Source organism: Lampetra fluviatilis, chromosome 15, assembly GCF_964198595.1.
Source record: "Lampetra fluviatilis chromosome 15, kcLamFluv1.1, whole genome shotgun sequence".
Taxonomy (NCBI): Eukaryota; Metazoa; Chordata; class Hyperoartia; order Petromyzontiformes; family Petromyzontidae; genus Lampetra; species Lampetra fluviatilis.
In genome coordinates this window covers 12,896,120-12,909,146 of record NC_136289.1, presented here as the reverse complement: position 1 = coordinate 12,909,146, position 13,027 = coordinate 12,896,120, and the positions used below count along the sequence as shown (strand labels likewise).

Sequence of the window (13,027 nt, the reverse complement as noted above, 5' to 3'; positions counted from 1 at the left end):
CGCCCCTGTGACGTCACGCGCGCGCGCTCGAGCGCCGCCACGTGGCCGTGCGTGGGGGAAACGCGGCCCGGAGTTTAAGAATGAGAATATTGTGTTTGTCCTGGAGGAATCCGATGAGCTATAAAGATATTTTTTTCACAGGTGGTCCAGCATAACGTTACAAAAATAAACGGAAAAACACGACAGGAGTGCATAGTACAGGAAAGGTAAACTACGGTAATAATTTTAAAAATATCCAAATAAAATGTAACTTTTTTTTTTATCTTACTAGGTAAAGCTCACTGAGTTATTAGCTTATTTTCCAGAAGCGACGTGGCCACAAATGATAGCTCAATGAAGTGGCTTATCACGTGGACATTTATAGCAGAAAAATAATCTAAATAATCTAAACGTACGTTTCTAAATGCGACCACGGCGAAAACATCCCAAAGGATGCCCAGTAATCTACTCCCGCGTGTGATGGAAACTATCTCAGGAGCTAAATGCCGATGTCAAGGTCTGCTAGCCACAACGAAAGGGCTTCAGGGGATAATTGGTGTGGTTTGCAATTCCTCCGTCATCGAAACAGCACAGATTACAGTGGTTCATTATATGGCGACTGTGGTCATCCAGAACAGACCGTACAGCGTATGGTACGAAAGAGACGTCACAGCAATACACTCCGCTGCTCATGCTGCAGTTACCTGGCTTGACCACCTGAATGTGAGATTGGAGTTGTTGCTCTGCATCTACACATCAGGCATTGTTAAGATGTTTTCTTGTTCACGTTTTTGTTTGTTGCGGTTGCACCCGATTCAAGAGCCGAATGGCTCACAGGGCTAAGGAGCTGCTGCAGCTCCTTACTATTAAAATTCCTTCCCTTTATTACTGCTAACCCTACTTCCTCCCTTTGTTGCTGCTAATCCTACATAATGCACGGGCATAATATGACTTTGACCCCCCCCCCCTCCTACGCATTCCACAAGTAGTGACTAATCCCATATCTGAATTTTCCATAAATATGCTAAATCCCTCTGTTGATATGCAAATTCCTTTGTCAAGGCGCCCTTCCTCCTCTAACGCAGCTTAAATATACGCTGCCAAGCTTGGTGGTGTTCATTCAGACGCTGTCTTTCCGACAGACCTGTTTTTCACCTGAGGACGGCTGCTTGCGTTGTGGCCGAAACGTCGTGAGAATTGTATTTTATTATGTTTTATTTTTATTATTTTATTATTTCCCTTCTACGTGACGTTACCGAAATAACCAAAAAGATGAATCCATGCAGTCACGAAAGCTTTAAATCGGAATTGGAAGATAGTTTAGAAATGTATTAAGATAATTCAAGACCAGGATGTCAACATGGCAAAAGCTATTGATAGCACCACACCTCTCCAACGTTTTCCACTTCCTGCCAGATACCACAGCGACTGGAAAGTGGACAGGCAACCTCAAGTCTCAGGTCTTCCCCCTCTCTCACCTGATTCATGGAGACCACTCCAATGCCCGTCTCATCAATTGATCCTCACCCATGCTGCACACGTCTCACCCAGCGGAAACGTGTTTTGCTTTTTTTCCCCGCAAGATCAGACGTGGTCAAACATCTCAGTTGCAGTTTTTTAGCATGTGATATTATGTTCCTGGTTTCTTCTTGACTCGATGAGCTCTTACTCTGTACAATAAACATGGATTAAGTGCTGTGAAGAAGCGTGAATATCTGGAAATGCACAGAGGTGCATTATCAGAATCATACTATGTGTGTGTGAACTTTTTTGCGCACCGTAGGTAGCCAGCCGTGCTAGTCGGAGTCAAACAGACACATGAATCTCAGGGATGACAACAGAATGGTAGCCAAAGGAGAGAATGCACCAGTGACGATGACGGCTTATCCACAGAGTTGAACAAATAAGATAAGTGTTTGTGCAGGAGTGAGATAGATTGTGGCATTGCAGGACTGTGAAGGATTGGTTGATGATAACAACGATGAACAAATAACACCGTTTGTTGCCACGTAACAAAATGAGTAACAATTGCTGTATAGTTCTTGGTAGCCATTTATTTCAGATTACACATTTAAATTAGAAACATGACACGTATTAGTTAATTAGAAGTAAAACAACTATTTGACTCATAATATTTATCGAAACATGAAAAACTTGTACATGGCCATCACACTTAATAAAGACCTGGATTAACACTAGTAATACTATACTTCCCATTAATGTGGTGCAAGACAACAACCATAAACAAATATTTCACTTCGTATAAAATGGTAAATGGATATGACCAAATGAACTGGAATGACCTCGATGTAATCAAGGTTTTGTCAGTGCTCAGATGGGCAACTGCCATGCATAAGACACGTGTTGTAGGCTGTTGTGGGCAACATTGTCAGCATAGGCAATTTCACCAAAACAAATGTTGTATTGAGCTCTCATCCACCACCTATGTTGCCTGAGCAATTACCAGCATGGCGATGGATAACCAAATAAGCTTCAAATGCTTAGGCCTTCATCTGCACACATCTAAAACACTTTACTCTGCTTCCATGAGTTTTTTCTTATTACGCATTTAAAATGCCAAGTTATACCTGAATTACAAAAAATATCACTGTAAACTATCTCGTGCAGCAATGGATGTCCACTTATTGGTAAAACTATCGTTAAAATTGCATCAATGTCCAACCCAATCAAAGGTTTGTCGGATGATTTCATTGGGATTGAAAAGACAATTAGAAATCGAATGCACCTTTGGATAAAACATTCCTGAGATCTTTTCACCACCTCAACGCAGTCACGTGATTCAGCAGGGCATTCACACAAGCAGATGACACTCTCAGTGTAAGTTAGGCACCATGTGAGTTATCGCGGGGAAACAGCAACCGTGCAAAACAAATTTCATGTTAGATTGAGCAAGTCGCACTACCAAACGCACGGGTGTTACAACACCCAAAGCACAGCATGGTGCGTATGACGCTCGCTTTGAAAGAAACAATTTGTAGCTCCATCCAGGGGACTCACCTCACAGATCTGAGTCAACCCAAGCATACGTGTCAGAGACTATCGAGGACATTTTAGAAAACGTCTAGGAAAATAAAGAAATGTAATCTGAAGACGTCCAGGGGCCCCAAGTGCAGAAAGACTTACGCGATTTTAGAAATTGCATTGCCTAACACTTGTCATAACTCCGATTCCATGAAAGGGAGTTGATGAAACCGCAAAAGTTAGGAGATAAACCAGGGGTGGTCAGGACCACTCCTAGGTCAATTGTCAAAATAAACCTCATAAAATTCAATAATTAACATTAATATAATACATTCACAACGATTATATTAAACATTAATTACATAATTATACTGGACTTACCTCAACCTGCTGAAGTGTAGAGAAATGACATCATGATGGCCATGTTGCATTGGGTCTCTTCCAGTCAGCCGATTGGTTAGCACAGTGGGTGTAATGACGTCATCCCTAGCAACTGCTGCCATACCCTTAGATTTGCGACCTCACTCGGATTTACATATTTGCCTACAACATTCACAGCCTGCCAGATTAAAAAAAAAAATCTGTATTTGGGCCCCTGGACTGACTGAAATATATTGGTACGTGATCAATGGAAGCAATATACTGGTGTGGAACAGGACTCATTTGAACGAAGCATACATTATAAACTCATGGCTGAACTATTATGGATGTAATACATTCATTGCATGAACTTCTTTGACTGGACCTCATAGATGTACATTTACAGCCCATAATTCATGGAATTGCCATTTAATGCATACCAAACACGAATGTAATAAAATGTAACATTAAAAACTTGAAACTGTCATATCAGTAATGAACCAAGTGAAATATACAATTGTGGTTACTCTATATGTCACGGCAAGACCTATTCCCTGCTGCTCAGCACAACACAATCATCCATAACTGGTTTGGCAAAAAATAACAAGTTGATGCCTGCAATTGTTGCGGTGAAAGCTTTAGGGAAGCAATACTTAACAGGCGGTTTCATACAGAAAGACCACTTGGAATGCGAATAGCAAGCTGTGAAAAGCTACGTGCAAAATCAAACAAAAATACAGCCTGGGTCACGGCAGAATTTTAATTACCCATGAAATATCTGGAGACGCGGAGAATGTCCTTGTACGCATATTTGTAGACCATCACCTTGCCGATTCCGATTGCAGCCAGCCCCACCAGTATCCACAGCATCAGCGCAGCCACACGCAGTGGAACAACCCTGCGTTCGGGCACGTGGTGGGCAGTGACGAGCAACAACACAACATTTCCTTCTACTCATTTTGGAATGGGCCAGCAGGTATAACTGGGCTGCTCCAGGGTAGCAAAGGGCAGTGCAGCCAAATACATGGTTGTAATTCAAATGTACGCTCCCACATCTCTGCTCCCCATCTCCACCAACCCTACACTTACCAGTGTGGTGAAGTACGGCCAGTAAAATAAATTATTCAAATGTTAAGCCTGGGGCTCCAGTACAGCTGTATCCCATTAAAATGAAATAACAGCAACCATTATGGCAAGTACTCGCTTAACGCGTGGTGTTCACACAACGCGTTTTCGCTAAAACGCGGTTCTTCCACTTGGGAACACTTCACACAACGTGAAACGTGCACCGTTAGAACACGGTTTCTGAGCAGTCAACGACGAAATTTCCTGAGCTGTGCGGCTGCGCAGTACGATACAAAATGCGGTATGATACAGTAACATGGTGGTGTACCCCCAGTTATTTTCCCCGCCATCTCACTGTGTGTGCGTACATCGTATCTCGCCAAACTTTATCGTTACATTATTTATGGGGGGAGGGGAATTGTTTTCGCTTAACGCGTTTTTCGCTCAACGCGGGATTTTTCAGGATCGCATCTCCCGCATTAACCAAGGCCTTACCGTAAACGTAATGATAATGCCTCGCGAATGGCGAGCGTGATGCGGTGCATGGAGTAGTCACCTCAGTTCAGCAGCCTCAGCATAGCCGTGGAAGTACTTGTATCGCGCTGCCAGGTATCCGAGCCCAATTACAAATGCTGGGACTGGGAAGAACAAGTGAGGACATGTACAATCAGTACAGGTAGCCAACAGAAGTCACTCTGACACGTGACAAATACACACATATTGTGCATGTATCAGAACACACACTAAATCTTGTATGCCATGGAGTATGGTAGCTCGTTTTTTCAAATAGGCACGATGAAAGACATGATTCCTGTTTCACTTGAGCCCTTATCAATTATTCACATGTGCTTGAATTACAATTAGTGTGTATTATTTTGTATTTTATTTTTTTGGACCGTATATGGGCTTAGTAGACAGTTGCGTTTGGAGATTTCTGCATATGCAACTTGCACAAGGAATGCAACTGACATGTTTACTGGAGAATCTGACCTTGATGTTGGAATACACCGGCGGTCCACATGATGGTTAAAAACATTGGGAAGTATTCAAAGCTGTTGATTCTGGAAGAAGAAAAGTACAGCGTGGTTACGAGTGTCAATGGTTTTATTAAAATTGGCTATGTCATTAATTGCTAAAAAAACATGCTGGTTGAGAAATGTTTGCCATTGCTTCAAACTGAAACTTTTCAAATGAAAGGATATATTTATTGCTTGTGACTCTCGTTGGAAAAAGAACAACACAGGGGCTATTTTGTATAAAATTTGCCCGTGGAATAACACATGTAGCCACATAAGGTTTAGCACTGGTTCAATATTTTGTTGTACAACTCCATTCTGTATTCACATATAAATAAACATATTTTTTAGTCCACCAGACTATTGGGTATTATTGGTCTGGAAAGTCAAATGGAATTTTTTATTGATTTATTATATAAATACCAAGTACAGAGTTCTTTTTATGAAGTATATTACTTTATCTATAATACTCAACAACAATAAATAATGTGTTTATAAGCAACATTTTACTCTTTGTAAGAATATTAGTGAAACTTAATACGAAAAAACCGTGACCAGAATTAATTAATTCCACCGATGACTACTTGTTCAGCTTATACTCATGTTAGGGCAACGGTGATGATCTGTAATCGGTCATTGCGGCTTTTACATCGATGACAAAATCCCAGTTTTTTATTTAAGGCCATCGCTGCCATCTATGGCTGTAGTTTATGCAGATACAAGTGACGACGCATGGTCAGCCGTAGCTCACTCCCCTGCGAAACAACAAATGTTATACATAATTAGACCTCCTTTGCAAGTACCAAAATATAATAGGGTTTTCCCCCTTTTTTCTGGCAACAAAACTAAACCTTTTTGCAAAGATTCATGTCTGAGACGAGGCTCAAAAGAAAGCTGTCTCTGGTGTGGACCAATCAGTTTCAAGGACAATGCAAAAATTATCAGAGTGTGTTTTTTGTTTGCATTTTGACTGCAAGTATTGTGGTTAATGCAGACATGAATCCTTGTAGAAAAAAATCAGTTTTGCTGCCAGAAAAAAGGGGAAAACCCCTATTATTATATTTTGGTACTGGCAAAGGAGGTCTAATGATGTAGATGTTTACCCCGAGCCCTCATTACTTTGATAGTGCATTGTCTTTGAGCTGTACGCCTTTTGGCGTCATCTGGTCCAGCACCAATTGAGACAAGGCTCAAAAGAAAGCTGTCTCTGGTGTGGACCAATCAGTTTCAAGGACAATGCAAAAATTATCTGTGTGTTTTTTGTTTGCATTTTGACCGCAAGTATTGTGGTTAATGCAGACATGAATCCTCGTAAAAAGTTGCAGTTTTGTTGCCACAAAAAAGGGGAAAACCCCTATTATTATAGCAAATGTTATTTTTACATGCGTGTGTTGTTTGCCATTTGCAACACGGGACTACAATATGATCGACTCACTGTGCCCTTGAGATTCGATCAAATTCAGGCGGTCCGTTCATGGCAGGAGGGCTGACTTTGTACTTGCGCCGGGCTTGGTACACCTTGATGACGAAATATGCTGTGGAAAAATGAAATGCAGAGGTAGGCACGTATAATATAATAATATCCAGCACATAGACTTCGGCAAATATACAGTATTTGGAGTTTGCATGTTACATTTAGAATCAACATGCGTTTAGATTATTTGGCGACTATAAATGTCCACGTGATGATAAGCAACTTCATTGTCAGCCAGGTCGGGGTCGCTTGCAGAGTCGATTGCAACCCACGACATTTACTCTTTGGTTCTTTCGGTAAAGTCACCGCATCTACTTCCCTCAAGTCTAGACGACGACTGGATGTGCCGTTTTTTTAACCGCAAAATGTTTTTTTTCATCTCACACAGTATCATGTTTAATTGCACACGGAACATTGTGCGCGCACGTGACCATTGTATGTATGCATGTTGAACTTCTTTCGCACCGTACGTAGCCAACCTTGCTAATCGGAGGTCCGGACCATTACATTACTTTTAGGTGTCCTCAAAATACCCTTACGCAAGCACTATTCGTTTCAAGTGTCCGGGTGCATTAAGAGACATTGATTAAACAAGAAATGTACATTAAGTCGATCAAAAAAATATATAGATTTGGTAAATGCATACTTGAAACAAGAGATGAACATTGCTTATTGAAACAATCGCATCTCGTGTTGCTTTAACTTAGTACACTTGTAAACAAACGTTGCTCATACAGTATGAAAAACTGGGTACGGCGCTTTTAATGCACATCTCTCTTTAAACGGAGGTTGGGCAATTGATCAAATAACATATGAATGCTGTGGTCATGCAGTTCCACAGGGCGGAGGCTTCCCAAAAACTCAAGTCAAAAAAATGTTGGTGCGAAATGTAACACCAGTGATGGCTTTTTCCCCGTACACAACATTGGAGAGTGAGATCTGGAGCAGAATCAATGATTGTCAAAGCAGCATATCTCTTACTCATTGTGCCTGGCGTTTGGAATGTTTATAAAGCTGAATAATAATAACATGTGGGGGCCACTTTCTTCCTGGGTTTTTGCCATGCCCTCTAGGCGTGTTCACGTGACGGGAATGTGGTCAAGTTTGGTGTAAACCGGTGGAGTCTTACTCCACAAGCGGCACTGGATTTCGACATAATGCGTCTTATCGGCAGAATTCGGCTTGCTAAAATCAATGCTGATGAATTAGCAAATTCATCCCTGGATCAATTGCGCCTTACAAATGTTAATTATTATGAATTGCCAGATGCTATAGATGTGTCATCCTAGTTCGACGCAAGATTATGTACGTAACTCAAAATAATGTTCAGCGTTGTTGTGAAGAATATAAATATATGTAAAACAAGGTAGGTTAACAGACAAAATGCCTCTATATATGTATCTCTCCCCCACATCAAAATATAAAGTATTTCTTACGCTGCTTGTACTTCTTACACTTTGCCTATACTGAATCAATGCCACTGAAATAATGTACCTGTACTCCCAGAACGCCGATGGGATGTGTAAGAAACTTATTTTTTATATACTATAATGGGTGATGAGGACATCTACAGTACAAATTAACCTCTTAAAGCACTTTAGATTTCCTGAATCCTTTATTTAATTCCACCTTAGGGGCCGTCCATAAATGACGTCACGCGATTTTGGACGATTTTTGACCCCCCCCCACCTCGTCACACGGCGTCACAAAAAGTCAGACCCCCCCCTCAAATATGACGTCACAAGGCTCTGCCCCCCCCCCCAAATAAAACATGCTTCAAATCGCTTTAAAGTTTAAACTATTGTCATTGTAGTGCGTATTTAATGTGCCGCTGCACTCTGATGTTGTAGGAGAAAACATTTATCAAAAAGTATATTTAATTAAGTAGAACGTGTTGTCTATATTTATTTAAAGTTGCGCATTTTGATGTGACGTCACATTTCTCAAACCCCCCCCCCCTCGTCACAAATGTCTGATCCCCCCCCTCCCCTAGGTGCGTGACGTCATTTATGGACGGTCCCTTACTACCCTCCACTTCATCACTGTGATCTTTACTTCAAGACCTGTTATCACCCTCTGTCAACTTGATAGGGAGATTCATTGGGATATGTTCATCTGTAAATGTATCCACTCATAACTTCAGTCCCTTACATATCTACGGTATTTATGCAAAAACAAAAACCTCTAAATTAGATGCCCCACAACACTAAAGTGCACTGTAGCAAGAATTAAAAAAAAACTCACATTGCTATCATTCTGTTAATCTGCAATTACATCACTTCAAGTGTCCTTGGTTACCCTCACAAATAAATCACAGTTAAATGCTAAGCTGTCCATTCTTTATAACTTAACTTGCATCTAACATACTGTTGACATATTTGTACAAGGCAATCAATGTCTGCTGCTGGAACTTAATTTTCTAATTGTCCTATAGCCAATCTAAAAATAATCTGCCCGAACCGACTTTCGGTGTAGTGGGAATGTCTTACGTCTGATATAATTGATCTGTATGTACAATTGTCATAAGAATGTATTTTATTGGATCTGCTGCGATTTTTTTTTCAAATCCCGTAAATAAATAAACGACACACTTGCTTTTCACATTCAGCGTTCTACCCTGCTCCTTTTGCCATATTGGCGACCCAGCTCACTCTTGCAAACAAGACTCAATCCTCGTCCTCTTGATCTCCCGCCTGGCTCATCAAATCGGCTTGAACATTCACGATTATAACATGACCAGTCACCATACGCGAAACGAGTTCCGTGGGTTAACTACACACAATACCTTGCTCCACCACGGAGAGAAGCGTTGCAAGACCGAGCAGCACGATGTCGGAGAGCATGATGCCCATCGCACTCAGGGGCTGACGCTGCGACCTGCGAGTCAATTCGCTGACTTTGGGGCGGTCCCTTGGCTCTTGAAAAGAGCAACTGCTGATGATCTCTGCTGCTGATCTCTGCTGCTGATGATCTCTGCTGCTGCTGATGATGATCTCTGCTGCTGCTGATGATGATCTCTGCTGCTGCTGATGATGTCTGCTGCTGATGATCTCTGCTGCTGCTGCTGCTGATCTCTGCTGCTGATGATCTCTGCTGCTGCTGATGATCTCTGCTGCTGATCTCTGCTGCTGCTGCCTGCTGCTGATGATCTCTGCTGCTGCTGATGATCTCTGCTGCTGCTGATGATGTCTGCTGCTGCTGCTGATGATCTCTGCTGCTGCTGCTGCTGATGATCTCTGCTGCTGATCTCTGCTGCTGATGCTGCTGCTGCTGGTGGTCTCTGCGACTGCTGCTGCTGATCTCTGCTGCTGCTGCTAGTCTCTGCGACTGCTGCTGACTTTCTGCGGCTTCTGCTTTTTACTGCACAGAACCAAATCTGGAGCAACGAGTTTGTGGTGCCTGCGGTTACACTGGCAGAGCGGTCAAGCCGTGAACAAGAATGTGGTGGTGGGAGGATGGGGGGGTAAGGCGGAGGATGCCAGCACGCTTGAGTGGACACACATTGAGATAACACGCGCACGGCGGTCGGAAACGTTGCAGGAGTGCCAGTGACACACATTTGTAGCCCATCAACAACCGCAAATTGCGATACTGCGTTGTTGGCAATCGTAGCGACGACAAAAAGCGCAAATAACCCACACGGATATATGCATTGAGAAATGAAGGTGATATGGTCAATGACGGATGGATTACTGGAATTGTACATTCTGCAGTAATGCAAAGCTATAGAGCACGGTGAACGTGATGTGGCAATTAAAATCAACCCTTTGACCATATCACCCGGGATGGAACCCGATTTAGATCATATATCGAAAGCTAAGCAGGACTTGACCCTGGAAGGTGCTTGGATGGGCGAGCAGCAACACACGATGATGTAGTGACATCACGGTCGTAGAGGATTGTGCACGTACATCACCAGTTTATTGTGGAGTGCTTATCTATTATAATGGCGTGTGCGTAGGTGGCACGTGTTCACCACCAGTACGTGTGGTTAATGCAGACATGATTCCTTGCAAAAAGGTTGTATTTGGCGTTTGAACGTCTTAAGGCCTCCCGTTGTATTGCCAGAAAGGGTAAAACTTTTTACAGTAAATCGTGTCTGCATTAACCACAGTACTTGTGGTCAGAATGTAAACAAAAAACATACTCTGATAATATATGCAAGGTTTCAGTTTGGTGTTTTAACATCTTAACACCTGTTTTGGTGGCAGAAAAAAGGGAAAAGCTATTCTCATATTTTTGTACTGGCAAAGGGGGTCCCATGGTGTAAGGTAAAACCTATTCCTATTTTTCATACATTGATACTGGCAAAACAGTCAAATCTTGTAGCTGCTATTCTTAGGTTTTTTCGGTAAAGTCACGTAGGTAAAAAATTAGAATTAATAAAAGTAAAATAAAAAATAAAATAAAAATCACGACGTTTCGGAGGCAACACAAGCTTCCGTCTTCAGGTGGAACCGTCACAGCACGACAGCTGTATTACTTGATACAGCTGTATCACTTGATACTTGATACTTGATACAGCTATCGTGCTGTGACGGTTCCACCTGAAGACGGAAGCTTGTGTTGCCTCCGAAACGTCGTGATTTTTATTTTATTTTACTTTTATAAATTTTAATTTTTTACCTACGTGACTTTACCGAAAAAACCTAAGAATATGAATCCTTGCAGTCACAAAAGCTTCAAATCTAGAACTTGTAGCTGCTCACCCCGTGCTTTAAATGCCCTGATAGTGCATTGTCTTTGTACTGTTTGTTGTGCTCTGGTCTGACAATGGTGAGACTTGGCCATAAAGAAGGCTGCTGTCCCTGGTGCAGAACCAATCGGTTTCAAAGACAATGCTTCATATGTTTATTATCAGAGCAAGTTTTGTTCGCATGATCACCACCACAAGTACGTGCGATGAACTTGATTCCTCGCGAAAGGTTTCCATCTGGTGCTTGAACATCTTAAACACCTCCTGTTTAATTGCCAGAAAGGGTTCAAACGCACACATTTATGGTTGTTATTGTTTGACGTGCATCCCGCTGGTATTTCTGCACACAGCGTTGATGTGCGGTGCTTTTTCTGGAAGACTTTGCAGTTTTTTCCTGGATTTTTCTGTTGCGTGTAGTCACTTTAAGATTCATAATATAGGTTTTTGGGTCAGATCGCGTTATTTATAAATGTGTCGTAACCCTCCACCACCCGACACGGCTAAACGTCGTACTACTCAAACTTTAAAATGCTGTCGATTCTCTCTTCAACACACCGGTGGGCTAAAGAAGTGACTTGTTTTGTCCTTTGAAAAACGTGACACATTTTTACTGTTTGGCCGTGTCGGGTGGTGGAGGGTTACGACACATTTATAATTAACGCGATCTGACCCAACACCTATATTATGAATCATATTGGTCGCGAAAGCCTGCTACGTGTCACTTTAAGATGTTTCTTGTTCATGTTGTTGTTTGTTGCAGTTGCACCCGAGTCAAGAGCCGCATGGCTCACGGGTCTATACCAAATACATGAACTGAACATTCTTATTACGTGTCTTCTTATCCAGACACGACTCTGCTCCTGCTGCTGCTGGGGTTGTTGTTGTTGCTGCTGCTGGGGTTGTTGTTGTTGCTGCTGCTGGGGTTGTTGTTGTTCCTGTTGGGGTTGTTGTTGTTGCTGAGGTTGTTGTTGCTGCTGCTGTTGGGGTTGTTGTTGTTGCTGCTGGGGTTGTTGTTGTTGCTGCTGCTGGGGTTGTTGTTGTTCCTGTTGGGGTTGTTGTTGTTGCTGCTGTTGGGGTTGTTGTTGTTCCTGTTGGGGTTGTTGTTGTTGCTGCTGCTGGGGTTGTTGTTGTTCCTGTTGGGGTTGTTGTTGTTGCTGCTGTTGGGGTTGTTGTTGCTGCTGCTGGGATTGTTGTTGTTGCTGGGGTTGTTGTTGTTGCTGTTGCTGGGGTTGTTGTTGCTGCTGGGGTTGTTGTTGTTGCTGCTGGGATTGTTGTTGTTGCTGGGGTTGTTGTTGTTGCTGTTGCTGGGGTTGTTGTTGCTGCTGTTGGGGTTGTTGTTGTTGCTGCTGGGATTGTTGTTGTTGCTGGGGTTGTTGTTGTTGCTGTTGCTGGGGTTGTTGTTGCTGCTGTTGGGGTTGTTGTTGTTGTTGCTGGGGTTGTTGTTGCTGTTCGAGC

At 42.4% G+C, this 13,027-nt stretch overlaps 1 protein-coding gene across 1 annotated transcript; it reads right to left on the bottom strand.

Moving 5' to 3' along the window:
• Nucleotides 1-2,019: 2,019 nt before the first annotated feature.
• Nucleotides 2,020-10,120, bottom strand: LOC144936064 (leukotriene C4 synthase-like). Its single transcript, XM_078862876.1, has 5 exons — nt 9,662-10,120; nt 6,838-6,937; nt 5,377-5,447; nt 4,943-5,024; nt 2,020-4,219 (listed from the first exon to the last, which is right to left on the bottom strand). Exons 1-5 carry the CDS (start codon nt 9,726-9,728, stop codon nt 4,081-4,083), a joined length of 459 nt encoding a protein of 152 aa, XP_078719002.1. The 5' UTR covers nt 9,729-10,120; the 3' UTR covers nt 2,020-4,080.
• Between the last annotated feature and the right edge of the window lie 2,907 nt (nt 10,121-13,027).

Excerpts from the sequence above, each read along its gene's own strand:
- LOC144936064 (XM_078862876.1), bottom strand. The coding sequence starts at position 9,728 with ATGGGCATCATGCTCTCCGACATCGTGCTGCTCGGTCTTGCAACGCTT. Across the intron at positions 6,938-9,661 it reads TCTCTCCGTGGTGGAGCAAG|CATATTTCGTCATCAAGGTG; the intron begins GTATTGTGTGTA and ends ATTTTTCCACAG. Across the intron at positions 4,220-4,942 it reads GCTGAGGCTGCTGAACTGAG|GGTTGTTCCACTGCGTGTGG; the intron begins GTGACTACTCCA and ends GCCCGAACGCAG.